Genomic DNA, 26,463 nt, shown 5'->3' with positions numbered 1-26,463 from the left:
TTGAGAAGGAGGAGCTGCCTGAGGTTTCTCAGGCTGCTTTTACAAAGAAAGTTGGCGTGTCCACATGGCAGGTGCAATTTAATTTTGTTTTGGGATAAAAAAAAAACATGGACCCGAGTTTTAAATGATGTATTAATCATAGTGTGATGTGATTTAATTATTTTCATTAAGAAAAAAAAAAAACAGCGTGACTAAGGTTGTCTGAACTGCCTAAATTGGGACAGCCGCTTATTCTGGATATTTCTTCTTCTCCCGAGGCATCTCGATACAGCAGCGCCGACTGTAAAAGCAAAAGGAGGATGCATGAAATACTAAAACGGGTGCCAATACTTTTGTCATCATCTTAAGTGTTTTTGTTTTTCTTAAAAAGATTTTGTTTAAACTACCAAAAATTTTGTATTTTGTCATATTAGTGACTAATGTCCTCTAATGCTTGTATTTAACATGTGTTATTGAATTATCTTTTATTAAGTGTAGCGTGCCAATACTTCTGTCTGTGACTGTGTGTATATGTATGTATATATTAAATATACTATATTAATAATACTACCGCTAAATCTATCATAATAATAATAATATCCATTCATAATGGTATGGGCATAAATAATTGTTGAGCATGGCTAGTGTACTTGCATTACTACAACATACCAAAATGAAAAGCAAAACAATTTTAGTCGTGTAATATATTCCATATCATAAATCACAACAGTTGCTTTTATATAAAAGTTTTATATATTTCTAAGTTTTTATACAGGCTGTGTCCTACTGCTTGTTCATTTCTTCCCTTTGCTTATTTATGAATCATAAGACTTAAGCCAGGTAAGCTTCTATTTTTGAAATGTTTGTCTAAACTTATTACTAAAGTTTATTTTTAGGGTATAATTGTATGGTATAATTGTGTATCACTTGCTTCTAATCTACGTATTGATGTATCTGTGAAGGAATTTTTATTTACCAAAATAATGCAACCTAAAAAAGAAAAGTAAATCAACATTAAATCAAAAGTTTAATTGTTTTATTATTTGATTAATATTAACATAAATACACCTAACAAATTATCAAAACACTTTATTTAAATTTAACTTTATACTGGTGCATGTTGAATCAAAAATATGTTTTTACAAAAATATTGTATTAATTCTGTGCCAGTAAGCACACATTACGCCACACAAAAATAGAATACACAATACTGCACATTATTCCGGCAGTAGGGACTTTTTTTTTTATATATATATAAATTTACACACACTTAGCCCAGACTTAGAATTTGGCAACCCTGAATTATAAATAAACATTAAAATCCTTAAATATGGCACTACCCAATTGACAAAATTAATTCCAGTAAGTACACTACATTTTTTTCTCAAACAAGCAGCTATTGATGAAGACTTTGTAACAACTTTACCACACTTACTTTAAAACATAAAATAAAACCAAGCTGTAAGTAAAGCTTCAGTTTAAGCAGCTTTCTAATACGTAGTTGTAAATGAGTCCAGGAAGCAGCCTGAAAGTACAGCATAAAAACCTTACAGCCCTCCCTATTAAAAAGACACATCTCTCTCTCTCTCTCTGTTCAGTACATTACATTATAGTCAGTGTCACCAGATGAGTGCATCATAAAAGATACACACCTGTATAGAATTTTTTCTCAATGCACTTGTACTGGAATGTTTTTAATCAAAAAAACTATCAATTAAAACCACATCCCTGCTTTAACAAAAAAAAAAAAAGTAGATCTATTTTCCAAAACCCAATAAAAATTAAATTGCACTTTAACAGATTAACAAATAACCTCTTATGATCTCTACGTCTTATTGTCGCACTAGATGCAGAGATTAGTTCCGTTTCATCATCTTAATTACTCCAAGGGTTCGACAGATCCTTTATACTGGCAGTACAGCACAGCATCATGAACACTTGGGAAGACAAGGTCTCTGGTGATGGAACCTTCAAAGAAATCAAGTTTGCTGAGATCCTCCATTACGGCTCCTGTTTGTGAAAGAGAGACATTAACCATCCAGTTCATGCCAAACCCTTTAACTGTACTTCTGTGCTGTATATGCAGACACAAACATGTTATTTAAAAGCATGCACAATGATATATAAACTGTATCAATACACAGTACGCCACACCTTCTGTAAAATAAACATTTTATTGAAGCAAGCTGAAGATTCTTACCATTACATTTTATAAAATAGAATTCAACATTCACATTATTAAAAAAAATAAAAACATGCTATAGAAAAAACACTTACTGCTGCATGCTCCTACAATCACTGTAACACCAATTTCATCATATTCTTTCATGATCTGCAGAAAGCAAACAGAATTTTTTACATTTGTTATGTGAAGTGTGTTAACAATATGTACAGTTTATTGGGTGTATGTGAAAGTACTGACAACTTATTTATTTATTTTTATTAGTGTCTATGTGGAGCTTAAAACCCCTTTGGTTGAGTTTTCTTTTTGTTTTTGTTTTTAGAATTTTTTTATATATGCATTATAAAATAGATACATGTATAGATATAGGTATAGATAGGAAATGTAACATGGTACAGCTATGCATGCAATGACCCAAGGGATATACAGTGCCTATAGTAAGTATTATTATTAATTATTATTTATTTCTTGGCAGACGCCCTTATCCAGGGTGACTTACAATTGTTACAAGATATCACATTATACATTATACAGATATCACATTATTTTTACATACAATTACCCATTTATACAGTTGGGTTTTTACTGGAGCAATCTAGATAAATTACCTTGCTCAAGGGTACAACAGCAGTGTCCCCCACTGGGGATTGAACTCACAACCCTCCGGTCAGGAGTCCAGAGCCCTAACCACTACTCCACACCCCTCCTTGGACGTTTTCACAGTTTGTTGTGTTACAACCTGAAATCTTGATGCATTTAAATGGGATTTTTTTCCCTTTGATTTACACAACCTACTCAATACTTTGAAGAGGCAACAGTGAAAACTAAAAAAAACCTGAAATGTCTTGGTTACATAAGTATTCACCCCCCTGAGTCAATACTTGGTGGAACCACCTTTGGCAGCAATTACAGCTGTGAGTCTTTTGGGGTAAGTCTCTACCAGGTTTGCACATCTGGATCGTGCAACATTCGCCCATTCTTGGCAAAATTGTTCAAACTCTGTCAAGTTTGATTGGGATCATTGGTGGACAGAAATCGTCAAGTCTTGCCACAGATTCTCAATCGGATTCAAGTCTGGGCTTTGACTGGACCAGTCTAGGACATTCACTTTCTTGTTTTTAAGCCACTCCAGTGTCCCTTTGGCTGTGTGCTTGGGGTCATTCCTGCTGAAAAGGTGAATCTCCGTCCCAATCTTAGGTCTTTTGCAGACTGAAGCAGGTTTTCCTCAAGGATTTGCCTGTATTTAGCTCCATCCATTTTGCCCTCTACCCTGACAAGCTTCCCAGTCCCTGTCAATGAAAAGCATCCCTATAGCATGATGCTGCCACCACCATGCTTCACAGTAGGGATGGTGTTACCTGGGTGATGAGCTGTGTTGGGTTTGTGCCAGACATAACTCTTTGCATTTAGGCCAAATAGTTCAATTTTTGTTTCATCGGACCACAGAATCTTTTGACACATCTTTTCAGTCTCCCACATGCCTTTTTGCAAATTCCAAGCGGGATTTTACATGGGCTTTTTTCAGAAATGGCTTCCTTCTTGCCACTCTTCCATACAGGCCAGATTTGTGGAGTACCTGAGCTATTGTTGACACATGGACAGATTCTTCCATCTCAGTCATGGAACGCTGAACGTCTTTCAGAGTTGTCCTCTTGCTGGCTTCTCTGACCAATGCCCTTCTTACCCGGCTGCTCAGTTTGGGAGGACGGCCTGCTCTAAACAGATTCTGGGTGGTGCCGTATACTTTCCACTTCTTAATGACCAACTTGACTGTGCTCCAAGCGATATTCAATGCCTTTGAAATCTTTTTATACCCCTCCCCTGATCTGTGCCTTTCCACAACTTTATCCCGGAGTTGTTTTGAAAGCTCCTTGGTCTTCATGGTAGTATCTTTGCTTTGAATGCACTACCCAACTGTGGGACCTCACAGAGACAGGTGTATTTAATCTGAAATCATGTGAACCACTTTTATTGCACACAGATGGACTCCATTTGAACTTATTGTGTGAATTCTGAAGGCAATTGGTTGCACCTGAGCTTATTTAGGAGTGTCATAGCAAAGGGGGTGAATACTTATCTAATGAAGACACTTCAGTTTTTTATTTTTAATTAATTTGTTTTTTTACCCCCCCATCCCATTTTTTCACACATTGAAAGTGTTGAGTAGGTTGTGTAAATAAAAGGAAAAAAGATAACCATTTAAATGCATCAAGATTTCAGGTTGTAACACAACAAACTGGGAAAACGTCCAAGGGGGGTGAATACTTACTATAGGCACTGTAGATTACATTTTTTGAAAAAATTATAAAATTATGAATATTTGAGGCACAACATAAATATGGTAAAATGTTAATAGCCTCACAAGTTTTGAACTTCTGTATAAAAAAATAATAAAAAAGCACTAACTCACATACAGTAGTTGTGGGATACTCATCACCTCTCACTCTGTCAACTTTTTTTTTATTTCAGCATCAAGTAACAACATATGGGTGATATAGGGATCCAGAATGCATGCATGCACTTGTAGTAAATATGATACTTACAGATTTAAGTGCCTTTGCTCCAACAGAATCTATAAAGGTGACAGGAGTGAAGTCTAAAATAATAGAGTGAACACCCGTCAACCTGTCCAAAAATCTCAAGGATTGCTCACAGTCTCCATCTCCATTAGCAGCTGCAAACTGTCCATTCCTGACTAAGTCTGTGTGAGTCTCTCCGTCCATAAGCTCATGTTTGACACCCATCTCCTGATCGTTGGTCTGTTTGATAAAAGATGCACAGCAAGTCATTATCACCATTCCTATTAAATCAGTGCTGCTGCTGCTGATAAACAAGCACATACGGGATGCACAAACCAGTGGACTTCGACTTCCCACACTAAAATAAGGAAAGCCCTTTCACCAAACACTCATGGAAAAAAAGTCACACAGACAGATTTATAACACCCAACAAATCAGTACAAGCTAAAAATATGTGGACTGAATCTTCTTTCACACATTGTTTTTCATGAAACTTACCTGTCTATAACTGCTCAGGTAGGTTTGACATCTATAAATGAAAGGGAATGTAACAAGGGCATTTTAGCAGCTTCTGAACTATTGAACACAACTTGACCTTTTTTTTTTCTTTTTTTTTTTTTTATAAATGTAGTCGTTGCCAATTATTTTGTATTATTTTCTCCCAATTTGGAATGGCCAATTGTTTTATTATGCTCAGCTCACCGCTACCACCCTTGTGCTGTCCTCCGAAGCGTGTGCCGTCAGCCGACCACTTTTTTTCACACTGCGGACTCCCAAGAGCTACAGCGTCGGAGGACAACGCAGCTCTCGGGCAGCTTACAGGCAAGCCCGCAGGCGCCCGGCCAGACTACAGGGGTCGCTGGTGCACGGTGAGCCGAGGACACCCTGACCTAGCCCTCCAAATGAACGCCACCCCCTGGAAGCTCCTGTCCTCGGTCGGCAAAGGAATAGCCTGGACTCGAACTCGCGACGTGGAGCGCCTTTACTGGATGCGCCACTCGGGAGCCCCACAACTTGACCTTTAACATTATTTCTCGTCTCTCTTGTTATTGTGCTATATGGAAAAAATGTGCCTCATACCAACACCACCACCAAAGCCTCAGGTGAGAGATAGTTAGAGTACCATTCCCTCTCCCGTACAGTACATATCAGGAAATAAAAATAATGATTAATTTACCAATCTTACAGTACTGCCACTTTGTGACCTGGGTATAACTGAAAATAAGCCCTGCGGGTTGAATTAATAAACATATCAGGTTATACATAGGAATACAAAAGAAAGAAAAAAATAATGAAAACACCATATCTCTAATTTAGATTAATCTACTCACAAGTTTAACAGCTGAGTTTCTTTTCTTGTTAGTTGTCTTTGTTTGGTTTTTTGCCTTTTCTCGTTTCTTCTGACTTTTTTTCTTTGCAGCTAGTAACGCAACAGGATCCACTCCTGTCTGTAGTAAACATATTGACCACAGTTAGCCATCACAAGACTCATGTAGTTTTTTGTCGTTGTGTTTAGATTGTATTCAGTACTGTATACAGTGTAAATAGTAAATATTTAGTACACACTAATTCAAATACTAACATTTGTAAATTTTGAAATACAGCTTACCTTTTTTTTTAGGGCGTTAACATAAAGTTCACTATTGGCAAAGTACAGCGGGCTATTTGCTTGGAATATTTTAATACCAGAATGCTCCATTACCTAAACAGACAAACAAAATCAACAGAGCATCATACTTTTTACTGTGGTAAAAAACAAAAATAAGCCTAAAATGTGTCTATTTTAAGATTTGTCCACTTGTTTTCCTGGTTTCAAGTCGAGTGAAACAGTTCTTAAGAAATGCCAGCCCCAGTACAGAAAAAAATAGATCTCACGTACCTAATTAATGTGACGCAATCACAATATTTATTAATTTAAGCAACTGCATGGTTAATCAAGAAATGCACATTAATAACCACAAGCGAAACATTAAGTGAAAAATGTTAAAGACTTTACCTCCTCGTACTCTTCAATATCACAGTATAAATCCGTCTCCGGGATCTGGCCAAGAATTGTATATTTTGGACTGGAAAAAAGAATAAAAAACACACTTCTTTCAATGGAACAAATTACAAATTACTGTATGATTATAGAATTTGTATTTTACACAGCACATTTTTCAAGAAAGGGTTTTGTAGAATACTGTACAGTATTCCTATTAAAAGTACACGGTGCTAACAAAATAGTCTCAGATATCTATATGAAAAGCACACACATGGTAAAGGTGAATTACATTTTTTTTAATGGCAATTTATTTGAAGTTGTTGGAAAATAACATTTACTGAACACTTCTAGCACATAATTCAATGTTGTACTCCCGGTCAACTTAAGTCGCAACTGAAAAAATGTTAGTCATAGGAAAAGCAGTGATTGGTACTCAAATGTGAGCCAATGCGCCTAGCTTCTGGGAGTTTGAGTTATTTTAAAGAAAATAAATGGCAAACATTTAGAATGGAGAAACATATATTTTAAAAAATGCAATACATTCAGAATTTTATTTTCCTACAAAGCCTCAAACTCCCAGAAGCAACTTACGTGTGTTGAACGCGTTCCTTCAATGTGAAGTACAGCATGGAAAAGACAAGATATGTTAGCCAATTTTAGTTATAAATGCTATGAAAAGAAAATACCATTCTGGCCAGCAAAAGTACATCACTTGGTACAAGACGCAATTTGCTTTACATTTATTCTTCATTATAAATACATTAAGTAATCCAATTTGTGGTACTGAGTCACCAGGTAATTGAGAGGTGGACAGGACTGGATCTGTTGGTGACGCAGCTCTTCCCGGTCATCAGAGATTAGCTCTTACACTTTGTGCAGAATTATCTTTTGCATTACAATTGCTGGTAAGTATATAAATCAATTCTACGACTTCAGTACATACCTTTGAGTTCTGTAAATAACAGAGATGATTGCAAATGCAACAGCCACAAGCAGTCCATAATCTAATCCCAGGAGAACAGATGCAACAAAAGCCACAAACCATATGGCCTAGATGTCAAGAGAACATTATTAAACAATCCTTCCTGTCATAAACCAGCATTAAAAATGCCCTGATCCCCCATTCAACTACATTGAATTAAGATTGGTAATATCAGGATAGTTGTCAAACTGCATGTCAAAATATCTGTTAGCAAGAGCACTTTCAATTTAAAACAAGTTTAACTGTCTTACAGTTTTAACATTCAGGAAATTAAAAGTAATCTACATGAAGTTAAGCAACCTTGAAGGCAATGATTACACCTCCATCACTCCAGTGTTAAGTGACAAGAGGACCAGTGAGGTCAAGACCATGATTATATTGAAAAAGAAAATGCTAACTATTAGAATGACTCATGAAGTTGGTTCATCCTTTTCATCATTGTCTCCTAACTTTTCACAAATAAGTGTGAATTTCACAATAGATAAAAAAATGTAATTCAGATTAATGAACATACTGTGATATGAAGACAGGGCAGCAGTATGGAGTAGTGGTTAAGGCTCCGGAGGGTTGTGGGTTCAATCCCCAGTGGGGGACACTGCTGCTGTACCCTTGAGCAAGGTACTTTCCCTAGATTGCTCCAGTAAAAACCCAACTGTATAAATGGGTCATTGTATGTAAAAAAAATAATAATAATGTAATTGTATGTAAAAATAATGTGGTATATTGTAAGTCACCCTGGATAAGGGCGTCTGCTAAGAAATAAATAATAATAATAATAATAATGAAGACACTGCATCTCCACTGGAATAATATAACTTTGTTTTAACAAATCAGTAGGGCACTAAAAAGTAACTCACAAGTTCAATCCTGCTGGTTCTCCAGAGCACAGGGATGTCTCTGAACTGTTTAAACATCCCTATCAAATTCACCATAATAATCGCTGCCAGAACCGTCTACAAAGAAGAAAAAGAAAAAAAAATTAGCGTTAGCTTTAAAAAAAAAAAAAAAAAAAAAACATTCATTGTTGATATTAGTATTATTCAGCATTAATGCCCTTGTTGGTTTCTGCACTTTCTGTTTGGACAGACTTGTTTAGCAAACACAGAGTGACGTAACAGAATAATTCATTTATATTATACCAATTTCTTACCTGAGGTAATGTTTCAAAGACAAAACCGATAGCCACAATAACTAGGAGAACCACAATGGAGGCCAATAATCCTGCAATCTGCAAACAAAACATGTTTACACAATGGTGATTTAAGGGTAGTTTAGCAGTCCATCTAACAATTTTGGTGCTCAAACATTTGTTGTTATTGTATTACAGTGTATCAAAACTCTCACATCTCCCAAACCCTGGCCCATCAAATCAGCCACCAGCCCACTAGATTCTTGAATTTGGAATCCACATTAAAAGGGTTTAAATATTCACTGCAAAATACTACAGAGAAACAGAGAAAACAGAGAAAATGGCAGGTTCTGAGTTTGCCAACATAGTACAAAGCAAGCTGGAGTTCAATTCCAATTCATACCTGAGTTTTCCCTCCTGTGCTCTCCTGGACAAGACTACGGGACATTGAGCAGGTGACGGCAAATGTCTGGAAAAACGATCCTGAAAAATTACACAAGCCTAATGCGATCAGCTCCTGGGTTAAGAAACAAACAAGCAGACACAAAATCAGATCCAGGTAACATTTGAAAAAAAGCTGTCAATAACTAAATAGATACGCAATATTGTACCTGATTGCCATTAACAGTGTAGCCATGTTTAAGAGCAAAGATTTTGGACATTGATGCAGCCATAGAAAAGCCCACAATTGCAATGGCAAAGGAATCTGTTATTACGGCAGCAAATATGCTGAAATCTGGAACAGCAGGAGGAAGGAGCCTGAAAAATAGAATTAAAAAACTTAATCTGTAAAGTTACAGCTGGTTTTGATGTTTAAGAATAATGATGCTTTACATGAAATATATAAAATATAGTACAGTACTTAACAGTTGCTGATCGAAATATCAGTAATCAAAATAGGGTATTTTAGGGTATAGGGTCAAGGTTAAATACATTTAAAAACTATTGAAAAATAAATTATTAAAACCTTGCATTTCTATCTGTAAAAAATATATATAAAAAAGGGTAATTTTTCAATTTATTTACCAATTGTTTGCCATGAACATGAAATCATGATTTATTCATAAACAGTAATCAGGGTATTTAGAAATGTTTCTTACCCAACAGGTATTTCTCCAACAACATCTACTCCATAGTTCTCATGGAGTTTCATCCCATATGAGACACCAGTTGAAATGATCACCTATGCAAAATCATGAAGATGCACTGTTTAGCAAACATGGGAAGTCAAGTTATGAAACATGTACTGTACACTGAAATGTGTTTAAAATATTTAATTTAAAACAAGCATCACATTAAGGCTGTTATTAAAAAGAGCTATCAAGTAAAAATATAAGTGTAACAGTAGGGCAGCAGTGTGGAATAGTGGTTAGGGCTCTGGACCGGAGGGTTGTGGGTTCAATCCCCAGTGGGGGACACTGCTGTTGTACCCTTGAGCAAGGTACTTTACCTAGATTGCTCCAGTAATAACCCAACTGTATAAATGGGTAATTGTATATAAAAATAATGTGATATCTGTAAAATGTGAAATAATGTATAATGCGATATGTTGTAACAATTGTAAGTCGCCCTGGATAAGGGCGTCTGCTAAGAAATAAATAATAATAATAATAACATATGTACAGATGAACAGATAGACAAACAGTTTCCTCCACGAATCTCCAATTCTCATTATCTCAATAAAAGTTTCATCACCAGCGGTTCTTGACCTACAAATAAAACTGTGCGACATACAAATGGTTGCCTTTGTAAATAGAATGGAAGTTATTGTGATTTTTATTTTTGTTAAGAAATATGCCCATTTTTTTTTTTTTTTTACAGATTGTCCCATCTATTCTTTAAAATGATTGTTTATTTTACAAAAGAAATCTTACACATTTACAAAATCTAGAGTTGTTACAGCTACACAGTGTTTTTTATTATTATTATTATTTAGTAGTTGCCAATTGATTTTATCCTGTTTTTCTCCCAATTTGAAATGTCCAATTGTACTTTAGGCTCAGCTCACCGCTACCACCCCTGTGCTGACTCGGGAGCGGCGAAGACGAACACACTCTGTCCTCCGTAGCGTGTGTCGTCAACCAACCGCTTCTTTTCACTCTGCAGGACCGCCATGCAGCCAACCCGGAGCTACAGCGTCGGAGGACAACATAGCTCTGGGCAGCTTACAGGCAAGCCCGCAGGCGCCCGGTCAGACTACAGGGGTTACTGGTGCGTGGTGAGCCGAGGACACCCTGGCCAACCTAAGCCCCCCCCCCCCCCCCCGATAATGTATTCAGGGTTCTATATATGTTACGGATCATATTAAGAATTTACCACAATGATCTCCCCAGGTATTGGAACTGGCAGCTTCTTTTTAAAGCGTTCGTTGATTTCTTTTACCCCCACCAGAAACACAATACAAATTAATGCAACAGTTATTGCTGCAGTATTGGTTGTTGTAATTTTCGAAACTACTGCGATGAAGCTCTGCAAAAGAAAGAGCAAAACAAAAACAAATTAATATCCTGAAATCAGTTTCAGAGCAGTGATCTGACAGAACAATATTCCATTACATTGAATTGAATTTGAATTACATTTCTTGTGCTGCATATTAATTAAGTTGAACTTTGTCTCTTGTGAAGAAGAGAGTCTTCTCAGAAATGAATAGAAGTAGGTTGTAGACACTCACATATATGACTGATAAAGGCCCGCTGTAGCGTTTTGTTTCTATCCCGAAGAGGTACTTTAGCTGTGACACCACCACATGCACAGCAGCTGCTGTTGTGAACCCTCGGACCAGGGGCTCTGTCAGGTAGATGGCAACAAAGCCAAACCGAAGAAGACCCAAGCAAAACTGCAACAGACAGAATAGGTTTGTTTTTCTCAGGTTGACCACATTAGAAAGCTGTGTGTACAGTACATACCTGTTAACTAATTTTTCCAATTTACACAGAAAGGCTTATTTATCTTGTTACAAGTTTATTTTCCTTTCACAATAAAACGTACAAATTGAATTGAAAATACCAGCCAAAAGCAAACACAAAGCATCCCCACCATTTTTCATTACTGGAAATGAGTAAATAAAGCTTGGCTATTATAGACTGAGCCCAAAGAGATTCCACGACATAATGCCACCTTAAAAAGTTTATGACAGTCATTGAAATAACGGTGGAGGCAGATGTACTTAAACATATCTTTAAAGCTGCTTTAAATAGCAACAAACAAATAAACAAATAAGCAGAGTATACTTCAGTTACAGCTGCCTTACTTTTAGCTTACCTGAATGATTCCTGTAAGGAAAGTAACAGCCACCGCTACCTTCACTCTCATGGCATCCCGTGCCAGTTGATTGTCTGTGTTATTGGTTCCATTAACTGCTGTAATGTCAAACATTGAATCAGGAACTTCCCGGACCACAATTCCACCGATCATGAGGCTTATCACTGCAAAAGTGCCTACAGGGGAAGAAAACAGCCTATTTTAACACAATGTTTTGAGCAAGATATATATTAACTCTAACAGTAAAGAAAGATTAAGAAAATCCAACTTTAATCGCACAGGGCAGACCTGGGCTCAATCACAATTGTAACTGTGCAATTCGTAATTAATTGCAATTACAATATAATTGTAATTGCAGTTGAACCTTGGCACAGCTGTGTAATTGTAATTATACCATATAATTAATCAATTACATTTCAGTTACGCATTTATTTGTCATTTGATCATTATTCTTGTATTTACAGTCACTTTTGGTGACCCGATTTCTTTGAAAATAAAGTTATATACTGTAGTATGTTACTCATTAACTTGTGATTATTGCTTGGTTATGTCTCACTGGTGCTGACACTGAACAGGTCACAGCATGCACTGTAGACGTGAGTGTGGGCCCAGTCATGTGCTGCAGCACTGAACTGTAAGAGGAAGCAGTCCCTTATTTGAAAATGACAGTGAGCATTCAGCACTTCAGGGGACTTTAAGTAAGGACCTTGCTATGAAGACTCACTCTGTCATTCTGTCTAGAAGACCATACTTGCATGAGCCAATAGATTATTTTATTTACATAGCAACAGCTCGTCAAAGAACTCAACATTAAAATAAAACCATGGAAAAAAAGCCCACAGAAAACACTTAAGTCTTGATTTTAAAAATAGCAAAGATTAAGGACTTGCACAAGTGCATTTACTGGGGAGTTCCATAAGTGCCAAGTAACAGAATGCCCCCAACCTGACATGAAATAGCATGAGCTATGCCTGGTATCTTCAGAAGGTCATTTAAGTTAATCTGGTGCCAAGCCATGGATGACACAGTTGGAATGTAGGAAGACAGTAAAAAAAACTCAGTATAGGTGTAATAGGTGCTGATTCACTGTTGTTTTAAAGAAGAAAATCTGTTTGACGTACAAACAGACATGTGTGATTTGTGAGCAAATACGGTAAAGCACCCTGGAGGCAAAAAGTAAGGGATCCAACTGATAAAAACACAAAACAAACAAAGAAAATACTTTGATCTTTGCATGTACAACATTGCTTTGGCACAAGCAAATTGTTTTGCAACACAAAATGTTAGGTAACCCTATAAGTAGCAGCAGTGTGGAGTAGTAGTTAGGGCTCTTGACCGGAGGGTCATGGGTTCAATCCCATACACTGCTGCTGTACCCTTGAGCAAGGTACTTTACCTAGATTGTTCCAGTAAAAACCCAACTGTATAAATGGGTAACTGTATGTAAAAAAAATAATACTATTAATGTGTAAAAAAAATTGAATTGTATGTAAAAATAATGTGATATCTTGTAACAATTGTAAGTCGCCCTGGATAAGGGCATCTGCTAAGAAAAAAATACTACTAATAATAATAATAAGTAACTGTTTGGGGAAAATACATCAGTTATTAGTTTAAATGTTTTTAGGCTCCCGAGTGTCGCATCCAGTAAAAGCACTCGCTAGAGTGCAGGATGCGCTCTATAGCCTGGACATCGCCGGTTCGAGTCCAGGCTATTCCACAGCCGACCGTGGACGGGAGCTCCAGGGGGCGGCGCTCAATTGGCCGAGCGTCGTCCGGGGGGAGGGAGGGTTAGGTCGGCCAGGGTGTCCTCGGCTCACCGCGCACCAGCGACCCCTGTAGTCTGTCCGGGCGCCTGCGGGCTTGCCTGTGAGCTGCCCAGAGCTGCGTTGTCCTCTGACGCTGTAGCTCTGAGGCGGCTGCACGGTGAGTCTGCAGAGTGTAAAGAAGCGGGCGGCTGACAGCACACGCTTCGGAGGACAGCGTGTGTTCATCTTCGCCCCTCCCGAGTCAGCGCAGGGGTGGTAGCGGTGAGCTGAGCCTAAAAATAATTGGGCATAATTGGGCATTAAAAAAAAAAAAAAAAGTTTTTATGGAGCCTTTTAAACATTAACAAGTAAAAAGGGCAAACAAAGACAGTGTCAAGCATATGGCAGCACACCCAGTTGTTCAGTGGAGGGGACACCCCTGCTGATGTGCAGCAGGGTGCATTCCATTTCCTGGATCAGCAGATGCTGGCAGGTGATACAGATAGTCACTGGAACATTCCATTTCAAGAGAGCAAGGCAGACTGGGGAGGGCCGTCGAGAGGAGCACATGATTTAAGTTAAAAGAAATCCCTTTTCTGAAGTGCTGTAGGGGAACTCAAAACATTAACAAAGGATACGCCATATGAAAACAGATACTACATCCCCATCAACACTTTTTAAAATAGATCAAGTGCTGTATAAATCTGTGAAATCTTCAGATGTGAATAATTTCAAGCAATTCAACTAATTAATTCAATTTTTTTTTTGTTTTGTTTTTTTACCTGTAACATATATTAAGATTTTTCATCAAATATGTTGTATTAATCGATTCCTTATTTAATTTCATTTTTGCCCCAAGCACCTAATGATTCATATTTTGTCTTTTTTTCTGTTTGATTTATTTTAAATATTTTGCAATTTCATACCAAAGACTCAAGAGCCCACAAACTGATTGATAGTACATATGAGAAGGCCACACAAAATAAACAATGTTTAATTTTAAATTAAAATAAATAGAGCCTACAGCAAGATACAAACCAAGAAAAAAGACAGACACAGTTAGTCACTGCAAATTAATACCTATAGATACGTGTCTTGAGGTTCCAAAGAAAGTGTACAGTAGGACTGGATAGAAAGATGAATAAAGGCCATAGACAGGTGGCACAGCTGCCAGCATTGCATAAGCTAAACCTGAAAAAAAGAAGATGAACATCCAGTCACTTTCAACATCACTTTCACAAAGATTACAAAACTACAAAACATAAATGTAGAATAGATTTTTTTTCTGTCTAGATTAACAACACCCACAATAATGTTATCATGATGACTACCACTTGCACTTTAGTATTACAAGAAAGTGTTTTTTTTTTCGGGGGGGGGGAGAATTGGATAACACAACATTTAATATAACAACATTAATGCTCAAAGGCGTGACAAAGTTGTTTGTTATGGTTTATAGATAATTAATCTAGATCTATGGTTTGAAACACATAATATTTCTGTGGTCCAGTGGTTAAAGAAAAGGGCTTGTAACTAGGAGGTCCCCGGTTCAAATCCCACCTCAGCCACTGACTCATTGTGTGATCCTGAGCAAGTCACTTAACCTCCTTGTGCTCCGTCTTTCGGGTGAGACGTAAATGTAAGTGACTCTGCAGCTAATGCATAGTTCACACACCCTAGTCTCTGTAAGTCGCCTTGGATAAAGGCGTCTGCTAAATAAACAAATAATAATAATAAAATGTCCTTCATAACATTTACAATAGCACTAAAAATACATTTAACTGATATCGATCAGGTTCTAAAGCAGGTTAGAACAAAGGGTCTTGAGGGCCAAAGTGGTGCACCACTTAAGAGGCCTTTACCATCACTTAGAGGTTGATTTAAACAACCTAGTATGCCTTGCCAGAAAAGGCAAGATGATTTTAGCACTGGTTTATTTTATCCTGGGTTTACTCCTAAAATGAAGTAGCTAATGCAAAATGTATTTGTTTGGTTCTAATACATACGTTTATCTCCTGATAAAACTAGTGATAAACTGGGTAATACACTAAATATATGGACCTTAGTTACAGTACAAAATGAAAGACACTGGCTTTAGTTAAAATATGAAAGACATTTACAAGCACTGCTGTAGAAACGGTTGCCTAACTGTATAACGTTCACTACAGCAATACTCAAATTGAACTTTGGTAAAAAAATACCTGGTTAAATCTGAAGTACTGGGCTGGTTATACTGTATGTGTGAAACAGTGTCACAATTCTTGCTGGGAGGTTGTGAAGTGCTGAATGTTAATTTAGCTGAAGTCAACAGTTATAACGCATACATTTATTCTACATGATTCATGTTTGATAAGCAAACAAACAAATGCTTTGTAGTTTGCTAATTTTACTAACTTTCAATTTTCAAAAATAAAAAAATAAATTTAAAATACAGATACAAGAACAAACAACTGTATCTGTTTATGTTTTTATATACACAGTATAACTTCTAAATTATGTGAATACCACAGTTTGGGTGTGATATACAGTGGTACATGCTGCCATTGGCATTTGAGCAGGATAATATAAAAAGTGAAATTATTGTTTTATCAGGAATGAAAGTGAAATTAAAAAACACAAGGATGATATTAAAGTGAGTACAGCTAACAAAATAAAAAGCCATACAATTGACCTAAGCATAAAAACATGGAAACATGTCTAGAAGCTGTACCTTATGCTTAGGAGACTTCAGCAGTGAATATCCTGTTTGTGACGTAACCTCGCGCAACTTTCTACTATAGTAAAGGCCATACCAAGCAATCCTTTATTATCTGAGCTGCTGGAAGTAGCCGTGGCAAGGTTTTTTGAAAAAATAAGCATACAGTACGAGGGGTTTAGAGACCCTGATTCAGTATTTGTGTTTGGTGATCAGATAGCCAATTTGTTTTAAGCTTAGACTTTTCTGTCCCTTAGCAATAAGATGCAATACAGTGTTACTAGCCTTAAGTAGCATCTACCATGAGTACCTACTAAGGACAAAAAAAGTCACATTTGTACCTGCAAAATGTGTTAAAATTAGCATAGCTGGGAATTCGTTGCCAGTGGCTTTATTATTGCTGCGGACTACCAACAGCACTAGACTTGAGCAACCACCTAGAGTTGAAGTAAAATCTCTTAAAACCTAATTCATTGAAGAAGATTTGTTTGAAGAACGAAAACATGAAAAAGAAAAAAACAAAAACTGTTGGTTCCACGAATTTGTTCAAAAAGACAAATACAGGGCTAACATCAGCATGCTGCAAGACATAACACAGTTCCAGAAAGTCCCAGGTGGATTAGCATCTACTGGATCCCCAAAACAACATCAAATATATAACCACATTCTACTGGGGAGAGCCTTGCACTGTCCCTGCAGAAGTTTGGATTTATTATTAGGCTTCCAGGCTAATCTGCTTTTCTCTGGCAAAAAGAAAACTATACAGAAACACACCCACCCAAAGTACTACTAAAATAGAGTGAGAAAAAGGTGAGACTTATTTTTCGTTTTCCATGGAAACTGCACCAATGTTACACTTGCACTTTGAGTCATTTCACCTCGACAAATCTGCCTTGCATTTTCAAGAACTACATTCTTATCAGCTACAGTAGGAAAGCATAGGCTTGTTATCTCTTTGCAAGAGGCAATTCATTGTATCAGTTTGACAGATATAACATGGATAAAGAGTTGTAAAATAATTAGTAACATAAATTCCTAGTTTCTGTTCACACAATAAAACGAAAGCTCAGTGACTGAGTTGGTCTTTTGACAGTGTTTGTACAAATGGTGAAATTGGGTTTTTGAATTAAAATATTTATTTCAATAACTAACTGTGATTCCAGACTTCTTTATGGACAGGTGGCCTTTACTTACAGGTGGTTTAATAAGTGTAATGTACCACATATAGATGGAGATTAATCAGAGTGATCTATAGAGAAGTGATCTTTAATGCTGGTTTAGTTTACTCACATTGTGCCCACAAACATCTTATGCAGCATTGCAAGCAGAGTCTCACTTAATGCCTCCATCTTGTCTCACTTAATGCCTCCATCTTGAAGCAAACCTATACTGATACTGTCTGCTACATTTTGCCTGCTTGCAACTATGGTAAACACCCTCATTTTGTGTTGAATAATTCCAGGCACACATTTATATAGAAATAGATGCCAAGTGTGTGCCATATGATCACCCACAACCTGTTATTATTCTTTCTCTTTATGTGTTTACGTAGAACAATAACACCTATTTTTTCTACTAAAAATCACACATTATGTATCTACAATCTTGAGTGACTTGTTTCCTATAAGCATTTCTTGTAAATTTCAACTAACCTTGAGGTAGCTGCATTACTCCAGTACTTAAACCAGAAATAATGTCTCCCAACAAATATTCCTTTACTGGATACGAGGGTAGCCATGTCAGAATTGGTAAGAAACTGTACACAGCAGACTTCAATTTCTTGGAAGAACAGCTGAAAAACAGTTAATAATAAGCTTTCAGTATTTACATTCCTTTTCAATCCAGCATCAGACAACCTTGTAAAACTAGAAGCTACAGTACAAATAACATATAAAACAGTGTTTCTTAAGTAAACAGATATATAGAAAAAAAAAAGTTGTTACCTAAGTGCAATGAATTGGATAATGGGATTAAATGGAAAGGCTACTACATTAGAATGGAGTATGAGAGAATAACAATCTGATATCCATGAGACATCCACAACACCACGTAAGTCACTAGAGACTGGCAATATTTCAAAGGGAAGTGGACACATTGGATAGATAATCTGTTATTCATTTTTTCTTATTAGGTCTGTCTGGCATCCATTGCAAAATACATGTTTTTGTTATTCTCTGCCTACATCCCAGTACAAGGTTTTACCAAAAAAAAAAAAACAGGGGTTAATCACAGTGGTTTGACTAGAAAAATTAGGTCCAATTGCAGGGTACAAATCAGCAGTGTAAAATACACACAGCCTACCAAGAGAAACATAACGATACATTAAATTTTATTTTTTTTTTTTTTTTACATTTAATCAACTTAAAGTGGAACTTTTTGTGACAGCAAGGGTCTAGTTTAGCATTCTCCAATCAGTACCAAACTTAGTGTAACTCCTGATCACAATGAGCTTATCAACTTTTGGTAAGCTGAAACTGGGGTCATCAGTGGCACCAAGGTTAGTCCATTCAAGTGGTTAAAACTCATTTAATTCTCCTGTTAGGCGCATCAAGTGGAGTAAATTAAATACACTGCAACTGACTCCAGAGGTCAATAAAACATAACGCAATTTATTAAGAGGAAGAGGGCAGTCAGTAAATCAGCAGCAAGTCTCGAGCAAGTTCCTTTTTTAAAATTTTATAACATTTTCCCCAGCTTTAAAACAATGTATCATGTATTTCAGAAGAGTGTGACAAAATATAACTTGAACTTGGATTTTAATTTATTTCCACACGATGGAAAACAAGTAATTATTTGTCCAAGGTGCAGCCCAAAACACACCTTCCTGATGAACTTATAGCATTATAAAAACTACTGTAACACCCTATTTATATATATTTTTCTGTTATTTGTAATGCATTAATATTAAACTACAGCACTTTTAAACCACTACTACAATTCAATATGTGGGTGTCAACATAGAATTAAAAAAAAACTTTCCGGATTACAACAGGAAATTGTATGAAACTTAATTAAATACAAAACCATCTGGTTCTGATCATTATCTTTTGTAGGGACTAACCCACTGAAGTATGTGTACATTTTATGCACATTTGAGAGTTCATTGTTGGTAACAGCACCCTCACTGTTGAGCATGTTGTCAGAGTGGACGTACTTTTTTCTCTGAGCACACTCTTAAAGGAGAACAGAGATGTTTTAAACCCCTGTAAGTGAATTGTATGTGCACTAGGCTTTCAATAAGTCTATACAACGTTTTAATAATCAAGAAAAATCACACAGACTCATTTAATTTGAAGTTTTAATGAATCAGAGCAGTATTAGTACTCCTTCGGTTTATTAAATGCTTAATAATGGATCGAGTGGTTGTAGGCCACTTTGGATGCCTGTTAATAGGCAGTCTGGGCGTTTCCAGTGTCTTTACAGGTTTAACAGCATTAATACTTCAAACAGCAATACAAGTATGGTTATCATTTGCTTAGCCCTTAGGTTAGCCATTCAAAAAGCAAAAGCGCCTACCGCTAAATCCTAAAACATACAATATATCACTCTCCAAATCTAAAACATAATTCCTATACCTAATAGCAATGCATTAATATAAAAATGGTTTATTTAGAAGACACCTTTATCCAAGGCGACTTACAGAGACTAGGATGTGTGAACTATGCATCAGCTGCAGAGTCACTTACAATTACGTCTCACCTGAAAGACGGAGCACAAGGAGGTTAAGTGACTTGCTCAGGGTAACACAATGAGTCAGTGGCTGAGGTGGGATTTGAACTGGGGACCTCCTAGTTACAAGCCCTTTTCTTTAACCACTGGACCACACAGCCTCCTATATGTGGTACATTACACTTATTAAACCACCTGTCCATAAAGAAGTCTGGACTCACAGTTAGTTATTGAAATAAACATTTTAATTCAAAAACGCAATTTCACCATTTGTACAAACACTGTCAAAAGACCAACTCAGTCACTGAGCTTTCGTTTTATTGTGTGAACAGGAACTAGGAATTTATGTTACTAATTATTTTACAACTCTTTATCCATGTTATATCTGTCAAACTGATTCAATAAATTGCCTCTTGCAAAGAGATAACAAGCCTATGCTTTCCTACTGTAGCTGATAAGAATGTAGTTCTTGAAAATGCAAGGCAGATTTGTCGAGGTGAAATGACTCAAAGTGCAAGTGTAACATTGGTGCAGTTTCCATGGAAAACGAGATATAAATCAGATATACATTCAAAATTGTTCTTACCTTCCACTATATGGAAGTGTAGTTGTAGAATACAACGTAAAAACAAGAGCTGTTTTCAAAGGCAGACTTCTGAATACGACCAAACAGCAACCAGCTTTTTCAGAGATCTTCAAAGCATGGACCACACAACTTATAGTTAGCAAGTTGAGTGATACTTGACTGGGGTTTTACCTCAGCTTTTATAGAGCTTTGTTTTGTTTCTGCTTTTGTCTCTGCCAGGCTGCTGTAAACAGTCTCTGCCCTTTAGAGACTAAATGCCCCACTCAGTGACGTCACACGAAAACAAAAAAAAACGATCAGGAAGTGAACGTCAGTCCCTCCCCTATCCATTGATGTGTGTTTCAAGACTGTACTGCAAAGTACGGTGGCCCTGTAAATCATCAAAACAAAGGGCTTTTTTATCGTGTTTACACGATCGCGGTCCTAGAAGCCCACTTGAATAAATGCAACACTGTGGCTTTTTTAGTTTTAAATGTAATTCTGTCCAACAGTTGCTTTTTTCTTTTGTAATACAAAATACTCATCATCATCCCAATTAAAGTAGCTACCTTCCTGATAAGAACTGATACTGTAGACAACTTTTCTAATTTAAATTAAATGCTCACTTCGGCTGCCAAGTTTTCATTAATTTCTGTAACATAATGAAGAGAATGGACATTACACCATATACTCCCTTATTCTGTTACCAAAAGGTATGTTGTTACTTAATTTTAAAAAGATCGCTCATTAAAGAAAGACATTTGAGTCAAACTGCTGATGACCAGCGAGTCTTGCTTAGGTTGCCAAAAGTAATTTTTTCCTTGTCTTAGCCACGCCTGGCACTGCTTTGCTTTAAGCAGGCAAAAGCAAGGTTATCAATTAAATTGTATTTCTTCAGTAAATCTACTGTATATTAAAGTTATTAAATCCGGTTTAGATTTTATTGTCTTACATTCAAACTTAACAGTTCCTCTGTTATAATAAAACATTTACACTTATATTCTGTTTGAATTATTCTAGAATACCTGTGTTTAGCTTAAAGACTACTTTCAGATCAAGCTTACTTCTTTTCTAAATAAAAAACTTGATATTCTTGAGCCAATTAAACTAGATACTGGTTTTCTGCCTTCTCAGTCTTCCCGTAACAAGACTTTTACTTGTTTTATTTCAGTAGAACCTTAAACAAGCAAAAACACTTGTTAGTGCAAATATTTTGTTTCTGTTTACTTAAACATATTATTTCCCTTCAGAGAGTTTTTCATTCTATCATTTCATTTGATTTTATTTGGCTAAAATAAAATCAAATAGGTCTTTTTAGTTTCAAACATTGTTCTTTTTATTACTTTTTCTGTGCAATAAAGAGACTCTGAGTTTAGTTCTTTAAAAACAGGAATCTATAATTCTAGAAGATTCTCATAGACTAATAGAGTACATTATAACATTTTTTATGTGTTTTAACAATTTGTTTAAGATTTCTGCTGACTTTATATTCTTTAAAATACAGTACAGTCATTACAATATTTTAACACTGTTGCAGTTTCACAAATGTTCAGTTTGTATCCCAAAGATCAGCTTTTTTCAGCAAGATTCGAATTCTCCTCCTGGCTCCACAAACACCACTAAGGCCTGTGCATCCAGCGTTTTACATCACAGGTGTTGGCCAAAATTCACTATTTTTCATATCACTTGGTTTCCAACCTATTTTCTCCTGCACATCATCAGTGGGCAAAAACATTTTAACTGAATCTGGGTCCATCAAAGAAGTTCACACCCTTGCAACAGAGGCCTTCCATGCAAAAGGATCTAATGACATAGCACAAAAGGGACATGCCAGAACCATCTGTGACAATGTAATACTAGAGACAGAGCCTTGTGCAGGTAAACATTGCTAAATGTAAAACACTTTTTTTTTTCTGACCTCCCTCCCCATTTGATCCTCTTCTATTTCGAAAGTTCTGTGGCTTATTTTTAACTGACTGTTTACCATGCATTCCAGGTGTATACCACCAATCAGAAAATCTTAGAACTTTCAAATAGCACCCCATTTTTTTTTTTTTTTTTATTGAAGCAACTTACTTTTATTAAAACAACTTACCATTAGTAAATTGGACATATCTGGAGTCATACACATAGTGCATACAAGAATGAAAAACAACTTTCCAAACATTACACATTAAGTATCTGTATAGTGTTTAACACAAACATTAAATAGCAATCATTGGAAACAGAATTATAATCAATACTTGTTACCATTTTGTTTTTAAGTTATGTAAATACAGCCATACATACCGAAGACTCTGAGATAACTTTTCTTTTATTGTCTGGGTTTTCTTTTGTTTCCTATGCAGCAGCTCTGTTTCGATGCATCCCTCATTATATACAGGTCGGTCCACGTGGTACATTAATGTCCTGGACATATTCTCAGCTTCTGGTTCGTATTCCATATCGAAAAGGTACTGTACATTTCAGAAATGCACACAATGCAAAGGAAGGAAACTAGAACTTTGACTTCTCCCTATCAAATGTGTAATTCTGTTAAAAAAGCAGACAAGAAAGAAACATGTTTTTGATTATATTTCACAGGTTATTGAGAATAAAGTCCTCTGTAAGCTTACCTGTTACTCAGTTTCTATTTTGAAAAAACAAATTGATGCTTTAAAGCATTACTGGTCAGCATATGTCAACTTTAATGTTGTACAAGGTAATGTGAATTCTAATTTTATTCAGTGGAATTGTAATTTTAGTAATCCTATTGAGAAATAATATCAGAAAGCCAAAATATAAACTTTACACAGTCAGGGTACATTTAAAGTCTCTCTATGCTGTACTGTAAGTGCTTTGCAATTAAATTCTTGGAAAGTGAAACAAGAGATGAACAATTATTTACAAAGACTTATTCAACATTTTGTATCAAGTAGTAGAGCAGGGGTGAAATTCTGCCGGTACTCCATATTAGGACTTATTTGAATGCCAGTACTGGATACCAGGACTTATTTCATCTGCTTTTCATCCAATGCGGATGAATTCCATCCACTCACACAGTCCACTAGCGCAACTTTCTCAAATGCGCTTTCATTCAGCACAGTTCAATTCATGCTGCTTGCATTCTGTTTCCACATACTGCTTCTGTTACTTGCTATTGGCTACCATTAAAGCCAGTATAATCGCGTTGATTGGCCAAGCTTTCATTCTGATCAGATTTCATTCTGGCATGCGTCACAAATCTCCGCCCATTTCGCTTTGGCTCAGTGTTCATTGGTTGATCAACGAAAGAAGACTTTAGCAGTGCGACGTGAAAACAGCCTGATGTAGTAATTATTATTTTCTAAGTACGGAGAAACTATGTCAAAGTATGAATGACCATTGCTGCACATAACTTTGAAGGCAAACATACATGTCAGTGACCACCATAAATTTATAATATTAGAAATAATTATCACAGTGTGGTTTGCCTTGCACAGATTTCCTTGCAAAAATTTGTACGGAAGTTTCTAAAATGGCAAGTGATGTGTGGGACAGTAGGGATTAACAGGAAAAACAAGATCAACAAAGTGCTGCTTCAGGTTTGGCGAGTCAGGGACACAGATGCAGGTGTGCTTCATGGTTCCAAACACTGGCCCAACTTGCACAGTAAATGTTAAGCATAGTGATCAAAGTTTTGTTTTGTTGTGATCCTAGTATTTTCTCTTATGAGGACTGTAATTAGGGTTGCTAACTGGCCCCATATTTGTGGGACACTAAGACTAAGGTCAGGCAAAGTAGCTTCCTTGTTTATGGTGAATTGGTTCTATTTTATCAGTTATTTTTTAAGGTTTATTTTGTATTCAAAATTGTTTCGTATACAGAGATGAATACATTTTAAAACTATTTATTCATTGTCACTCAAATGGTCTCACTTTTTTTTTATGTTTACGCAAATGAGTACCTGTACTTTTTTGTTGAGAATTTCACCCCTGGTGTAGACAAACATTGCATTAGCTTGGTCTGGTAGGGTGATGAGTACATCTACAATAGTATAATCTGTCACAAGTGTTATTTAATCTGTAGTATTCTGTATTTAATTATATCCTGATGTAACTATCACTGACACTTATCTGCTTCGTTATTGAATCGTATTTTGTCATATACTTGTACTTGCTAGAACCAAAGTCACTGTATTTTTATCTTGCTCTTAATTATTACTTGTACTGTGATTCTTGAAATGTATTTTTGTTTACGACTGTAAGTCGCCCTGGATAAGGGCGTCTGCTAAGAAATAAATAATAATAATAATAATAGTCATGCACCCTTGAACCAATAAACCAAGGCGAATATTTAAAAAAATTCCATCAATAAGATGAGTGTTGGGAGGAGTGATCAGTTTACAGACATCAGATGATTTTCTTTTCATCCAGAGTCAGAGATCGGTGGACCAATTAAAGAACACTCAGATTTAAAACATCTGTAGTTTCACAGCAGCACAGGCTTATTTCTAAATAAATGACTTGAATCCGAATTTGATTGTAAGAGGCACATCTCAAAACACACAACATTTTCATTAGTGTTACCAGGAAAACTGAACAAACCTGCGCATAGGCATCTACAACTACAGTATGTCAGACCGTTCAGTGGTAGTGACTTGTTGCATCAACAAACTTTTATGAGATGAAGAACAGTTTCAAAAAGCGAACTAGGCCTCATTTGTATAAACAGGACCACATATTTGCATAATATGAAATTGTATGTACTTTTGACTCCTGATGCCTTGATAGGCTGATTTGACACAAACCCAAAAAACTATACATATATATAAAAAATATATACATAACTAGGTTGAAGCTCATTTGGAAAATAGGGGTGACTCAGGGTAAAAGCACAGCAAAGTATAGCAAAGCATAGTATAATTATAGGGAAAATAATGCAAAGCACAGTTAACATAGCCACTTCAAAATACATATGGTAAAGCACTTTTAAAAACATGGTTAACCTAATAATAAGCATGGGGTAGGCCTAAAGTAAGGGGTAAAGCATTACCATGTAATAATACTGTGATAGGATTAACCAGTTTATGGAAGCCCAGGCAAAGTTGTCGTTTAATACAACACCCTATTAAGTTGCCCATCTCGCACAGGGTTTGATAATGAAGACAACACTATAAATAACATGGGTGAAACCAATCTAAAGTAAAAACTACTGTCTACTAGTAGGACTACTGTAGTAGTGACACATCATCTGACACCAGTTTACGCTTATTTTAAGTTTACAATATCTCTAAAACTGAGAAAAAAGTTAATTTAAAATGTTGTCATTTCCAAAGATTTGCTTGACACAATACCAGGGTAAGTAAGCATTCCTAGAATAGTCTTTTTTTTAGTACCTATAACATTTTTAAAAGAGTACTCAATTTCATTGATAACAATACAGTAGCTAGTGTAGATGGTACTGTAAAGCACTGTTTGTTTAAGTAGTACGGTACACCTTGACTAGTCTCTGTACATGTATGCTCTTTCCTTCCTGAAATATTATGAAAGTATATTTCACCAAATAATCTCTTACCTTTTTCCACGTACTAGAATATCACTACTCGGCGAGAATTAAATTTACCCGCACAACCAAGCTCTAGTTACAGTTTAACACTGAAGTGCCCTTTAACTAAGAATGATTACCGAAGATAGGCGTCTTATCATTGCATGTTGCAAACTCACCGAGCCACTCGCTGTAGGATCATGGGACTTGTATTTCGACCTACTGTGTATGACGAGCCATCGGGT

General features: G+C 36.3%; 1 protein-coding gene across 8 annotated transcripts; it reads right to left on the bottom strand.

The window, feature by feature from the left end:
• Positions 1-998: 998 nt before the first annotated feature.
• LOC117415723 (prestin-like) lies at positions 999-26,463 on the bottom strand. Of its 8 annotated transcripts, none has more exons than XM_059027137.1 (20): positions 26,398-26,463; positions 23,003-23,245; positions 18,132-18,271; positions 14,865-14,975; positions 12,037-12,212; positions 11,447-11,611; positions 11,092-11,244; positions 9,876-9,958; positions 9,387-9,534; positions 9,179-9,292; positions 8,797-8,874; positions 8,504-8,599; positions 7,608-7,714; positions 6,677-6,746; positions 6,290-6,382; positions 6,012-6,128; positions 5,858-5,908; positions 4,705-4,920; positions 2,257-2,311; positions 999-1,989 (listed from the first exon to the last, which is right to left on the bottom strand). In XM_059027137.1, exons 2-20 carry the CDS (start codon positions 23,155-23,157, stop codon positions 1,859-1,861), a joined length of 2,259 nt encoding a protein of 752 aa, XP_058883120.1. In that variant the 5' UTR covers positions 23,158-23,245; positions 26,398-26,463; the 3' UTR covers positions 999-1,858. The 8 variants fall into 8 exon arrangements, with proteins under 8 accessions (XP_058883120.1, XP_033882328.2, XP_058883121.1 ...); XM_034026437.3 differs by lacking the exon at positions 26,398-26,463 and adding an exon at positions 26,249-26,391; XM_059027138.1 differs by lacking the exon at positions 26,398-26,463 and adding an exon at positions 26,359-26,381.

The sequence above is a fragment of the Acipenser ruthenus genome, chromosome 7, assembly GCF_902713425.1.
Source record: "Acipenser ruthenus chromosome 7, fAciRut3.2 maternal haplotype, whole genome shotgun sequence".
NCBI classification, from domain to species: Eukaryota; Metazoa; Chordata; class Actinopteri; order Acipenseriformes; family Acipenseridae; genus Acipenser; species Acipenser ruthenus.
This window is presented reverse-complemented; position numbering and strand designations above follow the sequence as displayed.

Coding starts and splice junctions, on each gene's coding strand:
- LOC117415723 (XM_059027137.1), bottom strand. CDS start 23,157: ATGGAATACGAACCAGAAGCTGAGAATATGTCCAGGACATTAATGTAC. Junction 9,959..11,091: donor TACCTGGGGAGATCATTGTG/GTAAATTCTTAA, acceptor GATTTTGCATAG/GTGATCATTTCAACTGGTGT. Junction 6,383..6,676: donor ATATTGAAGAGTACGAGGAG/GTAAAGTCTTTA, acceptor TTGTCTGTTTAG/GTAATGGAGCATTCTGGTAT.